The sequence below is a fragment of the Xyrauchen texanus genome, chromosome 11 (genome assembly GCF_025860055.1).
Source record: "Xyrauchen texanus isolate HMW12.3.18 chromosome 11, RBS_HiC_50CHRs, whole genome shotgun sequence".
NCBI lineage: Eukaryota > Metazoa > Chordata > Actinopteri > Cypriniformes > Catostomidae > Xyrauchen > Xyrauchen texanus.
In genome coordinates, this window is record NC_068286.1 from 10119982 (window position 1) to 10142378 (window position 22397).

The window sequence follows — 22397 nt, forward strand, 5'->3', positions numbered from 1 at the left end:
CTATTTGAGGAGCTTCTCATAGGTAGCTTTAGGTATGTCCTCATGGTGTGGTGCGTTATATAGAGCGTTCAATGACCAGTCCTTATCCTCTGTCACACTGAAGCCCCTCCTCTTCCTGTCTCCAAGCAACCTCACACCTCCATGTTGTAGAGTATTACGTAGAACAACCTCATCTCTCTCTCTCAGCTTGCATGCTTGTGTCCTTGTCATTGTGGTGTCATGTGAAAAGTGTCTTGCAGATTCCATTTAGTTATCCTAGCTCGTAAGATTATTGCACATTGTGGTTTTTTCTTTTTTTTACTTTTTTCTCCTTTCTTTTTCTTTTTTTTTTTTTGCTTATGTGCTGTGTTTTCCTCTTTCTAGGACTCTTATGTTGCCCATATCCCACTCAGCCTTGAAAGTCCTCAAAGCGACCCACTATCCCTAAAACTGTGCCCAGCGGGATGATGGGAGATGGAACATTGATCATGTGACTGCCCCCCCCAACTGGCTTTGTGGCCAGAAGAGATGAATACTACAGAGAGCGTTAACCACAATATTCAGAATTGTAGACATTTGGCAAAATTGCCAGCCAGCATCCTCCGCATTTTAGCAATTCAATAAACAAGAATGCCTAATATTTGAAGGATTTCTTTCTTCTTTTTTACAAATTCATGAAATTAACCATTCACACTGAATTTGTATAATAAATTGAAACACTAATCAAATGAAAGTGCTGGATAGTGGGTCCTTTTGTGGCTTTCTGTGATATAGTACCAAAGCCCCGCCTCTGTAGGTAAAAAGCAGTTTTGAAGCGACCATTCGAAACAGTTCCATTCAGTGTTAAGTTCCACCACTCCATCTAACTTAAGTGTGCGTTTTGCTCCTTCAAGCCCTGCCCCTACTCCTACTCCCCACCGATTCATCATTAGATCATAGCACCACAGAATGACCCACTATTCATGAGTCATGACGAAACGGGGTGCAGCATCTAACGTGTGTCATAACTGTCATGCTTATTAGTGTCACTGCAGACGCATGAGGGCTCTGATATGTGGGTTTGAGATGTAGTGAATTGTGCGGCATATCCGACCAAATTCAATATGAAGATTTCACATTAAATGTCAAAATCAGTATCGTCTTTTGGGAAGCGAAAATATGTCTGTTCAAAATAAGTCACGAGAAGTGCTCTTTAAAACAAATATATGACATTTTAAGTGTCCCCAAATGGTCGGATATGTCTGGACTTCATGTAGAGTACTATTGTGTGTCATTCAGAACAACCTGCTCCCCCATCCCTCCAGTACACACAGGTGCTGTCAGTCAATTTGACGGACAGGATGGAATTTCATCCGTACCTCCAGTCCAGTCACGTGCCTCTCAGTGTCATTGTTTGTTACATGTTCATACCAAAACTGTGAATGAATAGAGTGGTTGTGTGCTTGCCTTTTTATATATATATATATATATATATGTATATGTATGTATGTATGTGTGTATATACATATATATGTATGTATGTATATATATATATATATATGTTTGTTCCGTTGTGTCTGTATGACGGGGTTGAGAATTTGTGTTGCAAACCAAAAAAAATAACTGCACAACTGCCACTTAAGGATAATGGTACAGTGATAGACAAATGTACGTACATGTTGTATTGGGAGTTACGCATGTGAGAAGGGTTCCCTCGCCTGTTCAGAAGAATGATTGGGGTTTCTGACGGTTAAATGTTAATTTCCTGTATAATTGCATTTCCCATGCAGATGAATGAATGCTTTTGTTTTGTTAATCTTTAATTGTTTACTGTCCTTATGTTGATTGAATTTGCAATTATTTTTGAAATGTTGATGTTGAATTTGAAGAACACTATATTTCAAGTTGTTCTTAATACAACAGCTTACTATTTTTATAATGATCAAAACTTGTTATGCATAGTATTTAAAAAAAAACATCCACTGTAGTATGTAGGACAATGTCCCTTTCCAGAAAACATGCAAATGAAAGTACAAGTAGTGAGTAGAGAACATTTATGAAATCACCAAATTCTGTAAACAAACAAATTGCTAACTTTAGACTTTTTTGAAATTCGCAATGCTTTGACTAAACCATATTGAACTGAGCAAACGGCATAAATGAAAAATAAATAGTGTACATGAATAATACCCTTCTAATCACAAATGGTTATGAATAAATTGAAGTTTACAAGTGAAAAATGAGACTGGAATTTTCTATTAAATGTAAGAACAAGAATCTTTGGGTTGGTCATTTTAGGGCAACTAGATCATCAATGTGTTTTTTCTGCTTGTTAGAAAATCTTGGCATTAATTTATACTCCAACAATATTGTACAGACAACACATGAGCGCTGATTTTATTATTTTGTTCTTTTTTTGTTTTATCATAACAGTATTGTCATTTTAATGCTGAGAAACAAAGACATGAAATTCCCTTCCAAGTTTATTCCATATCTGTGTGGTTCTTCTGTTCAACATTGCAAAATAATTGGAGGTTTGCTGCTTTATTATTGACTGGATTGACTGTCCATCATGTCCATGATCAGTCTATTGGAGGGTTTTCTTTTGTTTTTATTTTAAATAAACTGTAAGCATTCTTGGACTATAGAAGCACAAGTGCTTCCTTCCCATCCAATATCTACAATACTATGTAAGAATGCATCCGAATCTCTCACAACAGTGTCCAAAACATTTACTCTTGTATTTGGTTATTAAAGCATTTTATTAAACATAAAAATGAATGTACAGTTAAAAACTATATACAACATCTCCTAGCTTTAAAGAAAGTGTCATACCACCTTTATAAAAAATAAATGATGTGTAACCATTAAAGTAATCCATGGCAACTGCAGACTTGGTTGTTTATTTTCAATCTGCTAACATATACATTTGTCATTCTCAAAGCATAATCAATCAAGGTTATTTGTTTTGTTTTTTATGCAAAATAAAAATAATGGTGCAGTATATGCCTTTATGTATGGTGTTCCAAATGGCCACATATGAATACTAATTCAATTCGACGGTAGAACATATTCTTTTGTGTACTGTACACGTGGTTACGTGTACTCAATAGCACTCACAAGCAGCAGATGATTGTTTGTCATGTGGCACTCTGTACCACCTGTCCACTGCACCCCCACTGTACAGTACCAGTTTGCTAAGCCGTAATGGATGAAGACACAGCATGGGACTGTATAATGACAGTCGTAGGCTTTTCTTTCAGCACAGAAGTCCTGTTTTAGACCGACTCCCTTTCACTTGAAACCAAATGCTGGAATCATGTATAAATATAGATCAACATTTGATTGGCCCCGGAAGGGACTCTTGGCGCATACACAGCAGCTTGTTGATAAGCTTGTGAAATTGCATGACTTTGGGTATGTTGGGAATGACATACTACTACGTGTTTTTGAAAGTATGACAAATTAACCAAAAACTATATTTAACACAATTTTTAAGAGCGGTTTTAACCACAATCTCTTACTTGTCTCATTATTTGATTATATCGGCAAAATATTTTTTCTTAATAATTCATTTTAATAACATTAACCTTCCCAATCGTAGATAAATGTAGTGTAGCCTGCCAACACTGCTCGACAATTGTTTTATTAAGGAGTCAAACTTAACTAAATAAATCACACAAACTTGCTATGGAATAAAATGCCCGATACTTAATGCCCTGTTTGGGCCATTGGAAAACGCCCGGCTGAAAAGATGTTACTGGACATTACGCTGTCAGAGCCAAAGCTTCGGATTTAGACCAATTGACTATGTATCCTGAGAACTTCGAAAAGTAATTATGCGCCATACCTCCCACCACCACCCCTGGAAAATCATCTTCCTTTCTTATCGTGGTTGCTAAATGTTCCAGGGCAAGCCAGAACAATGGGGAAAGAGGGCAATCCTGCCGGGTGCCCCTATCCAGAGAACAATAATGTGAAATTAATCTATTTTTTTGTACCGCCACTACCTGGTGTCTATAAAGTAACTTAATCCTTCCAATCAAAGTATTCTCGAACCCTTATATTTCCCAAATTTTTTAAAGATTATCCCATTCTACCATATCAAATGCCTTTTTGGCAACAAGTGAGATGGCAGTGACCACATAATATTGATGAAACTCCAAATGTTATTAGAAGAGCTGCGGCCCTGAATAAACTCCATCTGATCTACATGTATAAGAGATGTCAACTTAATCGGTTATCGAAAAATCTTGACAATATTTTTACATCTAGCTGGATCAGGGAAATTAGACGGTAACTCTCTTACACTCGCTTGGACCATTGTCCTTTTTAAGAATCAGACTTTGTCATGGTTGGTGGAAGCTTTCCATTCTTTAATGATTCCATATAAACTTCTAACAATAGTGGAGCCAATTCTGTAGCATAAGATCTAAAAACAATTCAGAGGCAAAGCCATCTGGCCCCGGAGTCTTGCCTGTAGGCAAGGCCTTAATTACGTCGCCAAGCTCCTCTAAGGTTATCTCAGAATCAAGAGAATTTTTTTTGCTCAGCCGTCAGTTTAGGGAGTTCTAATGGTTGCACAAAATTTCTAATATCTTCATTAGTAGACGAAGACGTGGAGCTATAGATATCAAGATCTTTAAAAGCATTATTAATATCAATGGCCAAAGTAAATATTTCACCACCAGCAGATTTCACTGAGGGGAAAAAAAAAGACTCTCTGCTTTATATATCTAGCCAGAAGTTTTCCTGCTTTGTCCCTCAACTGACTTGCCCTGAATAGCCAAAACTTAAAGTCCCCACCCAATATTATATCATAAGGGTGCCACCGGCTTGCAACATCCCTTCTAGATCTATAAAAAAAAACCTGATCATCAAAGTTAGGTGCGTACATATTAGCCAAAATCAACCTTTGCCCCTGAATTTCTGCTAAAAACAATTATGACTCTTCCTAATTTATCTTTAATCTGTTTGAGACATTTGAATGTTGTCAGTATAATGACTCCCCTGCTCTTACTTGAGCCAGCGCTAAACATGTCCACCCCATATCTTCCCAAATTTTCCAGCTTCCTGTGGGGAAAGATGGATTTCTTGAAGAAACACGAAATCATATTTCTTACGTTTAAGAAAAGAAATAGGCTTACTTCTTTTTATGGGGTGCCCCAACGTATCCACATTCCATGTGGAGAGAGACAATCTGCTTATATTAACATTTGACATTTTGACAAATGAGTGTGTCAAAAATAAAATGATAAAGACCACATTCCAACATTGGTGCAAACAATCAACCTTCGATCATCCCCCAGAACAAAAAAAGAAAAACGTGTGCATTAACCCGCGCACAGCAGCAGCAACCGCTGTCCATCTCTCTAAAATTTAAACAGTCCTCTACAATTCTATACAAATTTTGTGAGACAGAATTACACAATAGAAACTAATCTATAAAACAAACTGCAGCCAATATACAGAATAAGCACAAAGAATGTGTAGATTCATCCACATAACTGTCCCGAAGGTGTTTTCCTCCACAAAACAAGCTCTAGCCGCTAGCTGTAAAAAAAAGCCATTCAGTTTCCTCGGGCAGTCAAAGGAATGTTCAGTGATCCGGCCCATTCGGCTGTTACATGAGTGTAACAAATGCCCTAATCACTCTGATTTGCAAGAAATATTCCACAAAACAAACTCCATCCAGTTGGAGGCATAAGCACAAAAAACGTGCAGATTCATCCACAAATTGTCCCGAAGGAGTGTTATTCCTCAAAACAGAAACAGCACAAGAAGAAACAAAAAGGTGCTCAGTTTCCTCGGATAGTCAAGTGAATGTTCAGTGAGTCAAGCCCACTCTTCTGTTATATGAGTGCAACAAATGCCCTAACCACTCCAATGTTTGCAAGACATATTCCTCAAAACAAACTCCATCCAATAGGAGGCATAAGCACAAAGAATGTGCAGATTCATCCACATCACTCAAGGTTTTTGAATGCACTGTAACATGCTGTTATTTTGTTCTTAAAGGTACATTCCAGTCATTTTTTCCTCATAAAAATTATGAGCACTCACATGAGATGAGGACTCTTGTCATATCGGTTACCTTATAAAAGCTGTTTTCTTCTACACGAAGAGGGTTCCCTCATGGGGGCTGCCATGTTGAGATCACATGACCTACTGAATACTACCAAAGTCTTTCTAGCAAGTCAGTCCTCTGCCAGCCATCTTTGGAACACTCCCTCGAGGCTGTTTCCAGTTATGACAGTGTAGCTCCTTTCTACTTGAATGAGGAAAGACTGAAATCTCCAAAATGGTTGGTCAAGATTACAATCAAAGAGCATGTTTTAAATATCATTTTGGTATCATAAATTGTGCTTCTTGACCTCATATTACACAATTTTCCTGGCTTGTATAGCTAATGCGCATGCACGTTTTTTAATTGATTGACAGGCGATGTCTGTATCTAGGTGATTGGCTCTTTTACCTCTAAGGCTGGACTTGCTTTCTACATCCGTTGCGTGCTAGATCTTCCAGTTTCTCACATTTATTTTAATTGAAGTGCCCCTTCTCTGCTAAATAGTCTCTGATACTACTCGCATCTCAGTTACCGCCCTGTTATTGGACACTTTCACTCAAGGATTAAATTAATAATGACTCACTGTGAATAGTGAAATTCTGCAGTGGCAGCAGTAACTGAAAACTATTGATTTTGAATAATTCTGCATCCAGGCCACTAGGGGTCAGTGTAAGTCCAAGTTGACATGAACAAAAACATACTGACTGCACCTTTAAGCCAACTTGTGCAAGTACAGAGGAATGAGTATTTCTTGAGCAATGATGAAGAAATGAATTTGCTTTATAACATGGCTTTCTATACTACCTGGTACTGAATGGTCAGATGCAACTTTCTGCAATCAAATATTTTTCTATAATAGCCTCTAAATTTTATATTTGACTCTTATCATAGATAACTGATTTCCACATATTTGAGCAAGTTTTATGTCTGAAAACATTATGCACTTTTTCTTTTATTGTAGTTATTAAAATTTGAATCAGTATATAATGTCCCTTTATTTAGTAAGTAGCCATGTAACAAAGCAGATAAATGATTAAGTCTAAAGTGTACTTGAAGCATTTATTTCCAGCATGATTCATAGATTTTCCAAAATAGCAATACAATTTTGTGCTTGAATTTTGTCTGCTTTAATTACAGATGAATTGACATGCTAATTAAATATGAATCTAATCATTAACATATTAATATAAGCTTGTGAGATTTGACTGTGCATGACCTCTGTACATTCTACAGGGTGTGCCGACCTCCACCTCCTTGACATGCTGACACCAATGGAACGGAAGAGACAGGGTTACACACATGAACTTATCGTTACAGAGGAGAACTATGTCAATGACCTGCAGCTAGTCACTGAGGTAAATCTGGCAGGAAATTACAGTATAAACACTTCTATCCAGGCAAAAATACATGCTAATGATAGGCATGTTAGATAAACTACGATGATATGATGTAATGTCATTAAATAATATGTATTATCAGTATTGTATGAGCATATAATATAGTTAATGGGTTGAATCTCATTAAGAAATGTTGGGTCATATTTCACCACAACAACCAAAATTCTTTTTTTTTGCAAATAATTATTTTTTGCATACATTTATTTAGGAATTTGTATATATATATATATATATATATATATATATATATATATATATATTATATCAGCAACTTTCAGCCTGAATATAGGCTTCATTTTCTTGATGCTTATGTGTGCGAGAGAGAGATATAATCACTGGGCACTTTATTAGAAGCACAATACTCTTACTGGGTAGGGCCTCCCTTTTCTCTCAAAACAGCAAACAAGTTTTTGTGGCATGAATCCTGCAAGAAGTTGGAAACATTCCTTTGAGATTCTGGTCCAAGTTGACATTGTTAGGGGTATAACAGTTATGACCCGGACCAGATATGGAGAAAGAAAACCAGGAGTCGAGAAATTCAATTAAAGAATCAAAATTTACTGAAGAATAGTTTGCAATGAAATTGGTAGAGCCAGCGACAAAGTCTCACGAGGAGATCGAAAGCTAACTCGTACCTTACACAAAATCTTACATCAATTATACCATTTGCAAGGACGTACATTCCATTATTTTACTCCTGATTGGCTAAAAGAACATAAAGTCACAACATATAGATAGTTAAATGGCCTATCAACATTAATCAGCGCACTTGTCGTCCGCGCCCGAGATTTACGTCTGAAGTGACCTCGCAGATGGTCGCGGGGCGTCTTCGAGTCGGCCTGGTGTGCATCCCTGGTTCAAAACCTGGGTTGAAAGTCAAACGCACACACAAAACACTGACGAACGACAGTCCTTCTCTGGGCACAAGACAGCTAGAGCACACATTATCAGGCCATTTAAACCAAAACAGAGAGATAAAATATTCACTCCTCGGGCAGAGGAGAGGGTTGAAATAACATACATTTCTTCCCTAAAGAAATAATAATAGAAAATCACACTTCTACTATTCAGGTATTATTACATAGGACTTTAAACCATATACTTAATCATAGAAAAGTAACGATCAAACACAGAACATATGTTTAACATTCTCCCTGCCCCCTCTCATCACATCTCATAAGAAAATAGAATTGATTATGTGATCATGCATATAGTTAATTCATCACTTTATTAAAGAAGTTAAGCAACAGAATATAGATAGATATTGATATAAAAGGTATATATATATATATATATATATATATATATATATATATATGTATTGATATATCTGAAGAGCCAAGGGATTTTGACCCTCACCCTTCAACATGATTGCATCACGCAATTTCTGCAGATTTTCAACTGCATCCTGTGAATCTCCCATTTTACCACATCCCAGAGATGGACTATTGGATTCAGATCCTGTAACCGGGCCACTGAGCAACAGTGAAATTATTGTCATGTTCATGAAACCAGTTTGAGATGGCTTTGTGACATGGTGCACCATCGTGCTGGACGTAGCCATTAGAAGATGAGTAAATTGAGGCCATGGAGGGATGCACATGGTCGGTATCAATACTCAAATAGTCTGTGGCATTCAAGCGATGATTGATTGATATTAACGGGCCCAAAGTGTGCCAGCAATACATTCCCCACACCTCCGCCGCCAGCCAGGACTGTTGACACAAGGCAGGTTGGGTCCATGGATTCATGCTGTTGGTGCCAAATTCTGCCCCTACCATCTGTGTACCTTAGCAGAATGTTTTTCCAGTCTTCAACTGTCAATATATTTTTTTTTTTTGTGAGCCTGCATCCACTGCAGCCTCAGTTTTCTGTTCTTGGCTGACAGAAGTGGAACCCAATATGGTCTTCTGCTGTTGTAGCCCATCCGCCTCAAGGTTCGACGTGTTGTGAATTTTCTGCTCACTACAATTGTACAGAGGGGTTACCTGAGTTACTGTAGCCTTTCTGTCAGCTCGCACCAGTCTGGTCATTCTCCGTTGACCTCTCCCATCAAAAAGGCATTTTCGCCCATAGAACTGCCGCTCACTGGATGTTATTTGGTTTTTGGCACCATTCTGAGTAAACTCTGAAACTGTTGTGTGTGAAAATCCCAGGAGATCAGCAGTAACGGAAATACTCAAACCAACCCGTCTAGCCCCAACAATCATGCCATGGTCGATATCACTGAGATGAAAATATTTCCCCATTCTGATGGTTGATGTGAACATTAGCTGAAGCTCCTGACCCGTATCTGCATGAGTTTATGCATTGCACTACTGACACACGATTGGCTGATTAGATAATCACATGAATAAGTAGGTGTACAGGTCTAATAAAGTGCTCGGTGAGTAAACATTTTGTATTTTGGGGTGAAATATAACCTGGATATTTCCACACTGCTTTCTTGAGATTCATATTTTAAGATTTACATTTGATTAAAATATTGTTTTAAGAGAAAGAATATTTCAATGCTGTGTTATGGTTTGCTTTCAGATCTTCCAGAAGCCTCTGTTGGAGTCAGAATTGTTGACGGAGAAGGAGGTGGCCATGATCTTTGTCAACTGGAAAGAGCTGATCATGTGCAACATTAAACTGCTCAAGTACGCCCCTTTCTGGTTGATAAAATAGAGCCAACTCTGAATCATGACCTTTTAACGAGCTCATCACAATGCTGTTTACCCCCCTAACTATTGTCCTGCATTAAGCTCCCTCTTTGTTTACTCAATGATGAAACTTTCTCTAAAGCCAATAATGAGAATGCAGTACACTGGAGTATTTATTAAAGTAATGCAGTGTGTCAGGTCATTTAATGAAATATTCACACTTCACAGCTTTATTAGAGAGATGGTAGAACAAATATAAAAATTGACTGAATGTAATTCTATATTATGGGTGTTCTGTTGCTTACCCATAATGCTCCTATCTGGCCTCCAGGGCACTGCGGGTAAGGAAGAAGATGTCAGGTGAGCGGATGCCGATAAAGATGATTGGTGACATCCTGACGGCTCAGCTTCCTCATATGCAGCCTTACATCCGCTTCTGCAGTTGCCAGCTCAACGGCGCCACCCTCATTCAGCAGAAAACAGACGAGGTGCCTGAATTCAAAGATTTTGTCAAGGTGAGACTGGCAGCTAGTCACCTGGTCTATCCATGCCATTGCAAAACTGCCAGAAGTACTTTGTACTCGGTTTGATTGTTATATTAATTTGTTTAATCATTTATTCTGATAAGCATATTGCTGAAATTTGTGGAATGTTTGTGCATTTTCAGAGGTTGGCGATGGACCCTCACTGTAAGGGAATGCCCCTGTCCAGTTTCCTGCTTAAACCCATGCAGAGAGTCACTCGATACCCCCTCATCATCAAAAATGTATGAATACACTTGTTGATTAAGGAATGTTAGGTGCTAAATACAAGTTAAGCTGTATTTTCCACAGAAAATAGCTTTGACTCATTTCTCGATTTGTAAAAATCAACAAAAAACGTGTACCGAAATGCATTTACAGAGGAAGTCTATGGGGCAACCGTTACATATAACATTTGCCCTGTAGATTTCCATTTACCGTTTGTGTGAGGTACATGCCACAGATACTGTTGATATTCCTTTCATATACTAGCACACTCTCTTCCACCTCATCACTGAAAACACACTCTTTCATTTGTAAAGCCAAGCATTTAATCTTGTACACAAATATTCATACACACTTTTATCAGTATGTACACCCTGAATATTACGCACTGTAATGTAATATCTCATGTCTCTTCTCTCTTACAAAGATTCTAGAGAACACTCCGGAAAGCCACCCGGACCACAGTCACCTGCGGCTGGCTCTGGAGAAGGCAGAGGAGTTGTGCTCACAGGTCAATGAAGGTGTGCGTGAGAAAGAGAACTCGGACCGGCTGGAGTGGATCCAGGCACATGTGCAGTGTGAGGGGCTGTCAGAGGTATGAAAACCCAAATATAGCATATATACATATATAGCAGTCAGAGGCTTTGTTCACAGTACACATCATATATACCTTTAGGATTGATTGTGACCTCACTGTCATTTTGCAAGTGATGAAATCGGACTAGGGCTTTGAATTGTTTAAAAAAATGTAACTAATTAATTGCACAGATTTCTGTGATTAATCGTGGTAGGTGGTACATTAAAATAAACATTCAAATATCATCATAAATATATTTTATTTATTTATTTGCTCTGGCCAGGCCCTTCTCAGTTTCTTTCGCACACACACACACTGGGTCTCTCTCGTGCGGTTTCACTTTGTCACTGGTACAGATGAAGGTGAGTGATCATTTTCGGCCGATGCAAATAGATATGGCAGCTTGCCTGTTACACTCCCACACCTGGCTCACCACTTGCAGGTGAAGTCTCCATTCTCTGTATGGTAAATCCACACCTGTGTTTATTATTCCCAGGACATGCATTGCGTGTAATAATTAAGCGTGCGTTGCTCCACACAATCCGTTTCCATGCTAGAATGTGCAGTCGAGTCAAACGTGTACCTCCTGTACATTTTTATATGCCAATTTTAACCACAGAAATTGGGGAAAAGACGGAGCATGTACGATCACTTGTTGCCACACCCAAGCAGAGATGCTGTCAGCTTTCTAAAGGTTCTCAGTGGAAAAATAGCATCGAAGCGGGGGTAGAGTCAATCACTATAGAAACCGCAATGTCCTCTGCCATTTTAAACAGCACGCATTGTGCAATTAATCAGTCTGTTGTGTCTCTCAGCTGTGATGAGCCATAATGCTGAAGTTGTTCGTTTAAAACCGCTTAGCTTAAGCTATTTTCTAGCTGTAGTAGTGTAGTATGTGTAGTAAGCGATCACTAAGAGCTGTATGTAACCGGCTGAGGCGGATTCATTTCACATCACCTAACTGGCTCATATTATACACAAAAATGATATTTTGCCACCACCAGCTGGCTAACATATGTAATGTCAAAAAAAAAAGAAAAAGACAAGCAGTAGCTCTTATCACATATGCGCTGCTCTTACACTTTAGTTTAGAACAGCACAAACACAAGCAGAGTGATACACACACAGTGAAGTGTCAGAGTGCTGATGGTGTCAGACCACCAGTGCTCATGGAACGTCTCTCGTCCAATCAGATTCCAGGACTTGAACTAACTGTTGTATATAAAGTAACATCTTTAGAAAAAATCTTAATATTAAATATATCCCCAAAAATGCATTAAGATTTTATTTGTCCACCTAAAATCAATTAATACCCTAAATCTCTCTCTCCTGCATGCATGCACACACTCCATGGGCATGTTTGGAATAAACGTCACCTTTTGCAGGCTGAATGATTTTTTTTTTTTTTGCATTAATTTTTAATCTAAGGATTCCTTCATAATCAAAGCTCATGCTTATGTTCTATTAAAAAGAGAGAAGCTGCATTTTTCAGGCAACAGGATGTGTTGTAATTCCCAAAAATGTAGTTTGATAAACCCTTGGTGTCTGGTTTCATTCAAAATGATTGGAACAAAATTAATTGGTTATTCACCAGTTACCAGCATTTAAAAATAATGTTTTCACTCTGGAACAATTTTCGTATACTTTCTGCAAAAAACTTCATTCCTTTAACCTTTTTATTCCCTGTTCTCAAATGAAAAAATGCATTTGACTTTGACTTGAATTTAAATCAAAAATGGATTTTTGCTAGCTGTCTGAACAAAGCCTTAGTCAATATTTGGACCATAGTTTTCACATAAAATACTTTTCACTAGATTCTATTTTATTATTGTCCAAATATGTTGGAAAGCGACTGAATTTTCACCTTGACACCACTGAAACATAGTAAAAGTTCTCCTTGAAGTCGTCCTCATGTCCAATCTCAAGCTTTCTCCCTCTTTACAGCAACTTGTTTTCAACTCGGTCACAAACTGCCTGGGCCCTCGGAAGTTCCTGCACAGTGGTAAACTCTACAAAGCCAAGAGCAACAAGGAGCTTTACGGCTTTACGTTCAATGACTTTCTGCTCCTTACGCAGATCATCAAACCTCTAGGATCTTCTGGAACAGACAAGGTCTTCAGTGCGAAATCCCACCTGCAGTATCGCATGTACAAAACGGTGAGATGTTCACACAGATCTCATTTACATGCATAAACCTTTTTGACTCTTAATAACATATTTGATCTGACCCGTTGACCTCTGCAGCCCATCTTTCTGAACGAGGTGCTGGTGAAGCTGCCCACTGATCCTTCAGGAGATGAGCCCATATTCCACATATCTCACATCGACAGAGTCTACACCATACGTGCTGAGAGCATTAACGAAAGGTATTTACATACACACACACATACCATAAATTACAGTATATTCTTAACACATCAGTAGTAGGGCTGGGCGATTTGACAACGTAATCGGCTATGACGATATCTGAAAAATATCCCAGTGTCGATTGCGACACTCATTTACATTATGATGATTGACAATATTGGAAAATTACAAACCCCGAGCTGGTAAGTTGGCAAATATATTAAATATCAGCACAGGGATTGAAATTAGCGCCCTCAAAATGCGGGTAGCCTACATCATGCACTTGGCGGGCAATTTTGCTCATTTACCTGGCACTGTAGCGGGCTAACTGTAAGACATCTCGGAATGGCACATAGCAAGAAATGCTGTAAGGCACAAAGAGAAACGCTTGGAGAAACACACTTTTTACTTTGAAAAACAGACGACAGAAAAGCCGTCGATGCGCACTTCTGACGCACTGTTTGTTCAGAGGTGTGCAGCGGGAGCGTGTCTCGTGGAACACGATTGTAAAAAGTTCTCGCTTTTTCTTTTCTGTTTCAGTCTTCTGAAAACTTTTTGCAAGAATAGTGTCGTCTATGAGAATGCTGCAAATTACCTCAGACCATCTCAGGAGGTGCTCAGAGTTTATTTCGCTTTATATCCACAGAGTTTAACATGGATATGAACTTAACTCTGCATGTTCAATTTATAGCCTAGACATGTGTTTACAATTAAACAAGTTCACCTTGAACCTAAAATTGATTTATATTTTTGATTGATTTATCTTTATTAATGTTATGTTTACAGATTGCAATCTTAATTGGTATTTGTAATTTTCCCACTGATGTAGGCAGATACTTGCGTGACGTCAATTGAAAGGGTGGTTATGTAACGGGAGCCAGCTGGTACGTGATAGCTGTGTGGTATTTGTAACCCTCACTCCCCTGGCTTCAAGAGGTGCACTAGTGACTGATGCTAGACGATGTAGCCTTTAGCCTCCTCGTTAAGTGTGCCCGCCTCCCATGCCGGCTGACACCGAATCCCGCCTGGAGCGGTAAAATTATGAAACAGTAAAATGTCTTATACATTTTTACATTGTTACTATTAACAATAATCAACATTACCCAAAATTGAACCTTTTTATGCTGCTTGTTTAAACTTATTTTGCAGCTTTGAAGATTTATGACAAGAACACATGAAATGTTCCGTTTAAAATGATTCTGACAGTCAAACTAAATCTAAATGGCATAATGACTAATCATCAATAGGGATGTGAACTCTCCGTGTGAGAGTGACAGTCATACTGTGTTTGTAACGTTTGTTGGAGTTCGGTGTGTAAATTAGCCATTAAATGCCTTACAATAAGCCTACAATTTGCATGAAATTAATCGTATAATGTAATCACGCCTGCTAAATCACACACATCTGAATGATCAATCGTGATGTTCATGTCTTGAGCTCAAAACGCACTTACAAACACAAACAAGTGTAACAATAAGATGAAATAACATCCGACTTGGATCTGATGTGGATTCTGATCACAGAATGAAGTAGAATTCATTATTGAGTTATATGTGATGCTTACTCTTATGCATACTTTCATACTAAATATACTTTAGGCCTATACTAAAACAAATAGCAGAGACCGCTTAGACAAATGTCTCATGTGCTGAGAATGTGCTAATCATAAAAATATAAATCATAAAAGTTTAAGAACCACTTCATGGTCAGAATGGCGACCTTTTGAATCACGCTCGCGCCAGAGAATTATTGCACCTCGACCTGTAATTGGCCAAAATGCTCCGTTCGACATTTCCGAGACCCTCTACTCTTCCCTGTGGAACACGGTAGCTTGATCGCTGACCCACTTTCTGTAGATCTGAATTTCTGAATATTGAATATTGAAAAACGGGATATTTACAGTGTAAGAATTCAGAACCAAAAATTTGCTGTTTGAAAATACATATTTATAAAATTGTGCCATAAAAAAAAAAAACAATTACATTTGGTTAAATATGAAATGTCCAGAGTTTAAAAAATTCAAATTCAAACCTATTTAAAATACAACGTAATATTAAATTTGGCAAAATCACACTTATAATTCGAATTCAAAAGTCTATAATTCAAATTTACACAATTCAAATTCAAATTGTTTTGTCATATTTCTGGCTTCATATGATTCTTGCATGTACTTTAACTTGGAATGCAGCACATAAGTCATATACCTGGAGACTACTTTCATGGGTTTTTGTTGCTGATGTTGAAACTTGACAGTGCTCATTGTAATTCACTTTCATTGTACGGGAAATTTAAAAAACATATTGTGGTAACACCAATTCCACGGAACAAAAAACCTCATATGGGTTTGGAAACATTACAACTTGAGGGTAAGTAAATAATATTTGGGTTAAATATTCCCTAAATTAATCAAGCCTAGAGTTTTAATTAGATGTGCACATTATGTTTCACAATATTTGAGGAACACATACACAAATCTCTCATTAAAGCTGTCAATGACTCATAGCTACAGAACATGATGTTCTCCTGTTCTATCTATAAACCCACAGGACTGCATGGGTGCAGAAGATCAAAGCTGCTTCTGAGCTCTTTATTGAAACGGAGAAGAAGAAGAGGGAGAAAGCCTACCTTGGTCTGTTTCACAGATCTCTCTCTATGCACTCAATAACAACACTTTACTGCATTTATGAAGTTCTATGAATGTTCTCAGGGTTTACTTAGCACTGGTTCTGTGTTCATAATGTGATTGCAGTGAGGTCTCAGAGGGCTACAGGTATTGGACGGCTGATGGTGAATATTGTTGAAGGCATTGAGCTGAAGCCCTGCCGTTCAAATGGTAATGAATGAAGCCATGTTGAATGATAACTTTTGGTTTATACATTTAGGGTACTTTTACTGGGTTGTAACGATCATTGACTACAAATGTCCATTTTGTGTGCAGGTAAGAGTAACCCATACTGTGAAGTGACGATGGGCTCTCAGTGTCACGTCACTAAAACGCTGCAGGACACCCTGAATCCTAAATGGAACTCAAACTGCCAGTTCTTTATCAAAGACCTGGAGCAGGACGTGCTGTGTGTCACTGTGTTTGAAAGGGATCAGTTCTCCCCGGACGGTTAGTATTAGGGGTGGGCAATATGACCAAAATCTTATTGTTTTATATCAAGTAATTTTACATCATGGTAACTGTATATATCGCAATATACCATAATTTTTTATGGAAATTGGTTAATTGGTTTGAAATGCCTATTTATTATAATCCAGAGAATGAAATATGTTATGAATGAAAGGTACTTCATTTGATATTTTGATTTCATTTGAGTTTTTTTATTTGATTTGATCTTTTTAGAACTTTTTTTGAACTTGATGGACGCAAACCAAAATATAAGATTATTCTTAATAAAAAAACTATAAATCTGGCATCAGTGCACTAGAAACAGTTTCACATTATGTTCCACCTGAGTTGAAAGATTCAAAACTTTAAAACTTACATTATTAAATGGATAGATCTGAATGAATTCTGATTGGATTAGCCAAGCCACATTTAGTCCCATTATACGAACACCTGTGACCACACTTCAGTTGAATTCAATTTTATGTGGCAAGTTCCAGCACCACTAGCACCACTAGCACATTAACAAGTTCTTCCTCGTCTTGACTTGTTTGTGACTGCTCTTTATTTTTACACACTAATTTTTTCTGAACAATGCAACGGACATGGATATGAAGTCACATGGTAGGGCTTCTGATTTGAATAAATAATACATCACAAATAACTAGTGCTGTCAGTCGATTAAAATATTAAATCACGATTAATTGCACGGTTTTTCATAGCTATTCGCAGATTTCGCAAGTGCTTAAATTTCACTCTATATTTATACTTCTCTTCCTGTCAAAATGTATTTAGTTCCTTATTAAGAGAGAAAAGAAAATATGTAACAATAACATTTAACAGTATAAAGATAGAAATGCCCTAAAATTGCACCAATTCAAGTAACATTAAACATTTCCCAGAATCTAAGTTGGAGGTTGACTAAATGAAAAAACTAGTCCCATAGGTTGAGTATCCATTGTAATGGACATTATATTTCTTAAAGGAATATTCTGGGTTCGATAGAAGTTAAGCTCAATCGACAGCATTTGTGGCATAATATCGATTGCTATGAATGATTACCACAAAAAATTTATTTCGGCTCGTCCCTCCTTTTCTTAAAAAAAAAAAAAGCAAAAATCTGGGTTCCAGTGAGGCACTCACAATGGAAGTGAATGGGGGTCAATTTTTGAATGATAAAATACTCATTGTTTCAAAATTATAGCCACAAGACATAAACAATATTTGTGTAAACATGATTTTAGTGTGTTATAAAATCACTTACTAACCTTTTCTGTGTAACATTATAGCCGATTTTTCAACTTAGCCATGACAATGTAATGTCAACAATACCTGAAACCTTAAAATGACTGTAAAAATCATGATGTAAACAAATTTACAGTTCAAGTAATACAAGAGTTTTAACAGAAGAATTAAAATTTTAAAATTATAAGTATCCCATTTCTGCCTTTAAACCCTCCAAAAATCGGCCCCCATTCCATTGTAAGTGTAACCTTGATTTTTGCTTTTTTTAAAGATAAAGAGGGATGAGTCGAAATTCCTTTTTGTTGCAATCAACATTAAGCTTAAATTGATTTGACCCTGGAATATTCCTTTAAACCTTCATCCTCCACAATGTTAATCATGGCTATCCCCTTTGCTTCGGCAATTGTAAAGTCTCTTTCACATGATTTGTGCCATTTTGAACTCCACATGAAAAGCGCTTGCAGAGAACTTCTTGTTTTGCTTTTAGCGCTAGCACTGCACATGTAATTCTCCAGTAAGACAGAAGCGTGACATGATGCCGGGAATGCTTCACTCGAGCGAGTCATGTGAATGCCGCTTTTGAAAGGTCCCATCTGGGTTTGTTTTGTTTAAAAAATATGGTTAAGAGGTCCTTTCTTCATCACTTGATCATTGTGTTATTGAAAAATGTCTGCCCCATTCCAACCAGTGTTTGAAACTCGGAGCGGAATAAAAAGTCAGAATCTAATGTCAAATTGGTTATGCGTTATAAATACACGTAAAAAAAAATTTTTAATTGCATACTTTAACGCGTTAAATTCGGCAGAATTTTTAGTGTCATTAATTTATTCAGTGTGTAACGTTTCAACCTTGTATTGGTCACACGTCTTCTCGTCATACATGTTCTTCGATCAGAGTTCACCAAACTTGAACTTTAAGAAATACGAAATTTCTTTGCGTGAGCTAGCGTTTCTGGTCTCCCGTGTTTGGATGCATGTGAAGGGGAGTGAATAATGTGTAGTGTGAATGTGGCTTCACTTCATATTTCTTTGCCACTCTCAAGTGCAAATCATGTAATCATGTAAATCAGCTGCGCAAATATATCTACCACGGTTTTGAATGGTTATAGCAAAATATCCACCGGTTGAGACATTTTTACTATCACATGGTATATACTGTAGCATCATACCATCCCGGTTAGTGTGCTCGCATATACAGTACTCACTCACATAAAACATAATGTATGTTTTAATATATATTTACATTGTTCAAAGACACACAACATTTTGTGTTATATTTTATCTCCTTTTTCTCACCCCATTCCTCTTCTTTATTGTTCTGGTAGATTTCTTGGGCAGAACGGAGATTCGGCTAGCCGACATTAAGAAGGACCAGGGCTCTAAAGGCCCAATCACCAAACGTCTGCTTTTACATGAAGTCCCTACGGGAGAGATTGTGGTCCGACTGGACCTTCAGCTCTTTGATGAACCCTGACCCATGTTGTATGACCTGACCTTATGACCCCCAGTTTCCATATCCGATACTCCTCCGTGGTGAAATCTCACCAGCCTAACGTGACAATCCCAACCACCCAGCATCATGAGTCGCAGAGTGTGAATGTGCATATTGTGTGAGTTTGCAGACAGCTGCAACAGTCTTAATCAGTTATCCAGATTGAATATTTATGTTCTTGGTACCATTTAAAGACTTGTCTAGTGTGTGAGTGTACTGTAAATGAAGGATGTACTGTAGTTGAATGGTGGACATCTCAGGATCTGTATGTCTTAAAGAGTCTATACTTTCTCATTAGAGAGCTACTGCTGATAAATATAGTAAAAGCACTCCAGGAACAGGAGTTCCATTTGCCTCAACATTCTCAGAACTCTTTGTTCTAGAATGCAGATTCATTCTAGGATGAAGACACATTCCAAGCGATGTGCCATTCCAGTGAAAGTCTTAGTCTCATTGCATTTTATTTCATAATTTGAGTTGTTAACACTAAAACCTCAAACCTGGTTTTTCTGGCAAGCCTCTCTAGTGTCTCTAGAACAACTAATTTATTTGTTTAATTTATGTTTACTGAAAGATATTGGTGACAAATGGCCAAATGGTTTGTTTTTGTGGGTCAATTAAGCATGAGCAAATTTATTTGAATGGGGAAAAATATCTAAGTTTTAGCTGAATATGTCCACAAACTCTCCACGACAAGATTATTTTAATATATGCAAAAATGTATCGTGGGAGGAAAGTTGTTACCATTGTTTGCTTGTTTTTTCAGCATTTTATTTTGTGGAGAATGGGGCAGAAATATCATAGCGAGTCTCAAGTGGTTTTTAATGGCATAGAGACTAGCAGAAGCCCTAAATATGTTAAATATCTCTGAAACGCTCCAAAAAAGCCATAGTGATAACCTCAAATATTTGGTTCCACCATGAGTTTATTGGTTTGAGCAATAATTCAGCCAATTTGTTACTTTTTGTGTTCTTAGTTTTGTTTTGGTACATACTGTAACAGATTAAGCTATTTAATATATTGTGCTATATTTAATTTGATACTGCATAACTAATGAGTTCATGTATGTTTTTTTTTTTATTCTTGTACTGTTGTTAGGCATTCGTGATAAAAACTGCAGTAATGTCTTGGGAAATCTCAAGAATTCATATTTTGTTAAACTGTGTTCTTATTTGCTTTTGTCTTGTTTGCAAAGTATAGCAAGATGTAATATAGTGTTACAGATTTGCAAGGGTGCAGTACCTAGAAATGGTATTACAACAATCTGTTTAATCCTAAATCATAACTCATATCTGCTGCAAATGTCTTCAGTTCTCCAAATATGCACATCACAGAAAGAGCCCGCTGTTTTTACATGGTATGATCAAATGTGTATAATCTGTGTGGATTTGTTAGTTTGCACCCTATTTATCGCACTACTGTGCCTGAGAAATGTGCTGTTTCCTTTTAGACTGTAGGGGGGCTCTGTATCATTACATTTTTGTTTATTTTACTTGTCTAGATGCAATACACACAATACATTCCACTGCTGTGCAAGTGAGATGCCAGTGTGATCAAGGTGAACAGCTATTTTGGGGCCAGCAAGTTAGTCCACCATGTGTCTGAGTGTGTGTGTGTGTGTGTGTGTGTGTGTGTGTGTGTGTGTGTGTGTGTGTGTGTGTGTGTGTGTGTGTGTGTGTGTGTAAGAGAGAGAGAGTGATTCTGAGTGCTGTTTTGCTGGGTCACTTTCCTAAACCCCCTCTTTCAAAGAATATTTTAGATGATGCAAGGGGTCATGGTTACATGTTTTTCCTAAATCCCCTTTTCTCTTTCTCTCATGACCTCCCCCACGTTGCCCCATCTGATGTCTCGCACACTGTACATTTCCAACCAGAAGATTTGCCCCCACCTTCATTATTTTTTAATGAGCAAAGTCCCATTGATTCAGATGTAAAATGTGTCTATGTTTAAATCTTTGAATGGAGTATAATATATTACAACTTGAGAAGTAAATATGTTGATGACAGCATATTGTTATCAATGTAGAAGCAGTGTGTTGTCTTAATGTTGCAAATAAATCTCACTTGGACCAAGGGAAATATGGTTATCCATAACATAATTATTATTTGTCGTAATAGTAAGTAGTATTGTTGCTTACAGTATTTCTCATTGTAAAGTTTACTACAATGGTATTTATTCAGTATAATGTTACATTGGTAGTGGAAAAATGTACATTCCGGTTTAAACTTGAAATTAAAAAACAATTGATGAAATGTAACATGTCCCATTGCAGTTTAAAGGGATAGTTCACCCAAAAATGACAGTTCACTCATCATTTACTCACCCTCATACCATCCCTGATGTGTATGACTTTCTTTCAGCTGCAGAACACAAATGAAGATTTTTAGAAGAATATTTCTGTACAATGCAAGTGGCCAAAACTTTGAAGCTCCAAAAAGCACATAAAGGCAGCATAAAATTATTCCATACGACTCCAGTGGTTAAATTCATGTCTTTTGAAGTGGTATGATAGGTGTAGGTGACAAACTGATAGATATTTAATTTTTATTACCATAAGTGTCTGCTTTCCCTTCCACATTCTTCTTTTGTTTTTGGCTATTCGCATTCTTCGTGCATATCGCCACCTACTGGGCAGGGAGGAGAATTCATAGTAATAAGGACTTAAATATTGTTTCTGAAGATATGGATTTATGGATAAGGAAGTTGAATGGGGTACTTTTATGCTGCCTTTATGTGCTTTTTGGAGCTTCAAATTTCTGGCAACCATTCACTTTCATTGAACGGCTCAACAGAGCTGAAATATTTTTCTAAAAACC

General features: G+C 37.4%; 1 protein-coding gene across 4 annotated transcripts in view; it reads left to right on the top strand.

Moving 5' to 3' along the window:
- Positions 1-21651, top strand: part of LOC127651195 (intersectin-1-like) — a 78342-nt gene extending 56691 nt beyond the window's left edge. For all 4 annotated transcript variants that reach the window (XM_052136910.1, XM_052136911.1, XM_052136912.1 and 1 more), the window contains 11 exons: positions 7259-7380; positions 9958-10064; positions 10399-10582; positions 10735-10833; positions 11241-11408; positions 13335-13547; positions 13635-13756; positions 16283-16365; positions 16486-16569; positions 16675-16848; positions 19415-21651. In XM_052136910.1, the coding sequence (XP_051992870.1) occupies positions 7259-7380; positions 9958-10064; positions 10399-10582; positions 10735-10833; positions 11241-11408; positions 13335-13547; positions 13635-13756; positions 16283-16365; positions 16486-16569; positions 16675-16848; positions 19415-19563 (1505 nt within the window). In that variant the 3' untranslated portion in view covers positions 19564-21651. The remainder of the gene's footprint in view (positions 1-7258; positions 7381-9957; positions 10065-10398; positions 10583-10734; positions 10834-11240; positions 11409-13334; positions 13548-13634; positions 13757-16282; positions 16366-16485; positions 16570-16674; positions 16849-19414) is intronic.
- Positions 21652-22397: the final 746 nt, after the last annotated feature.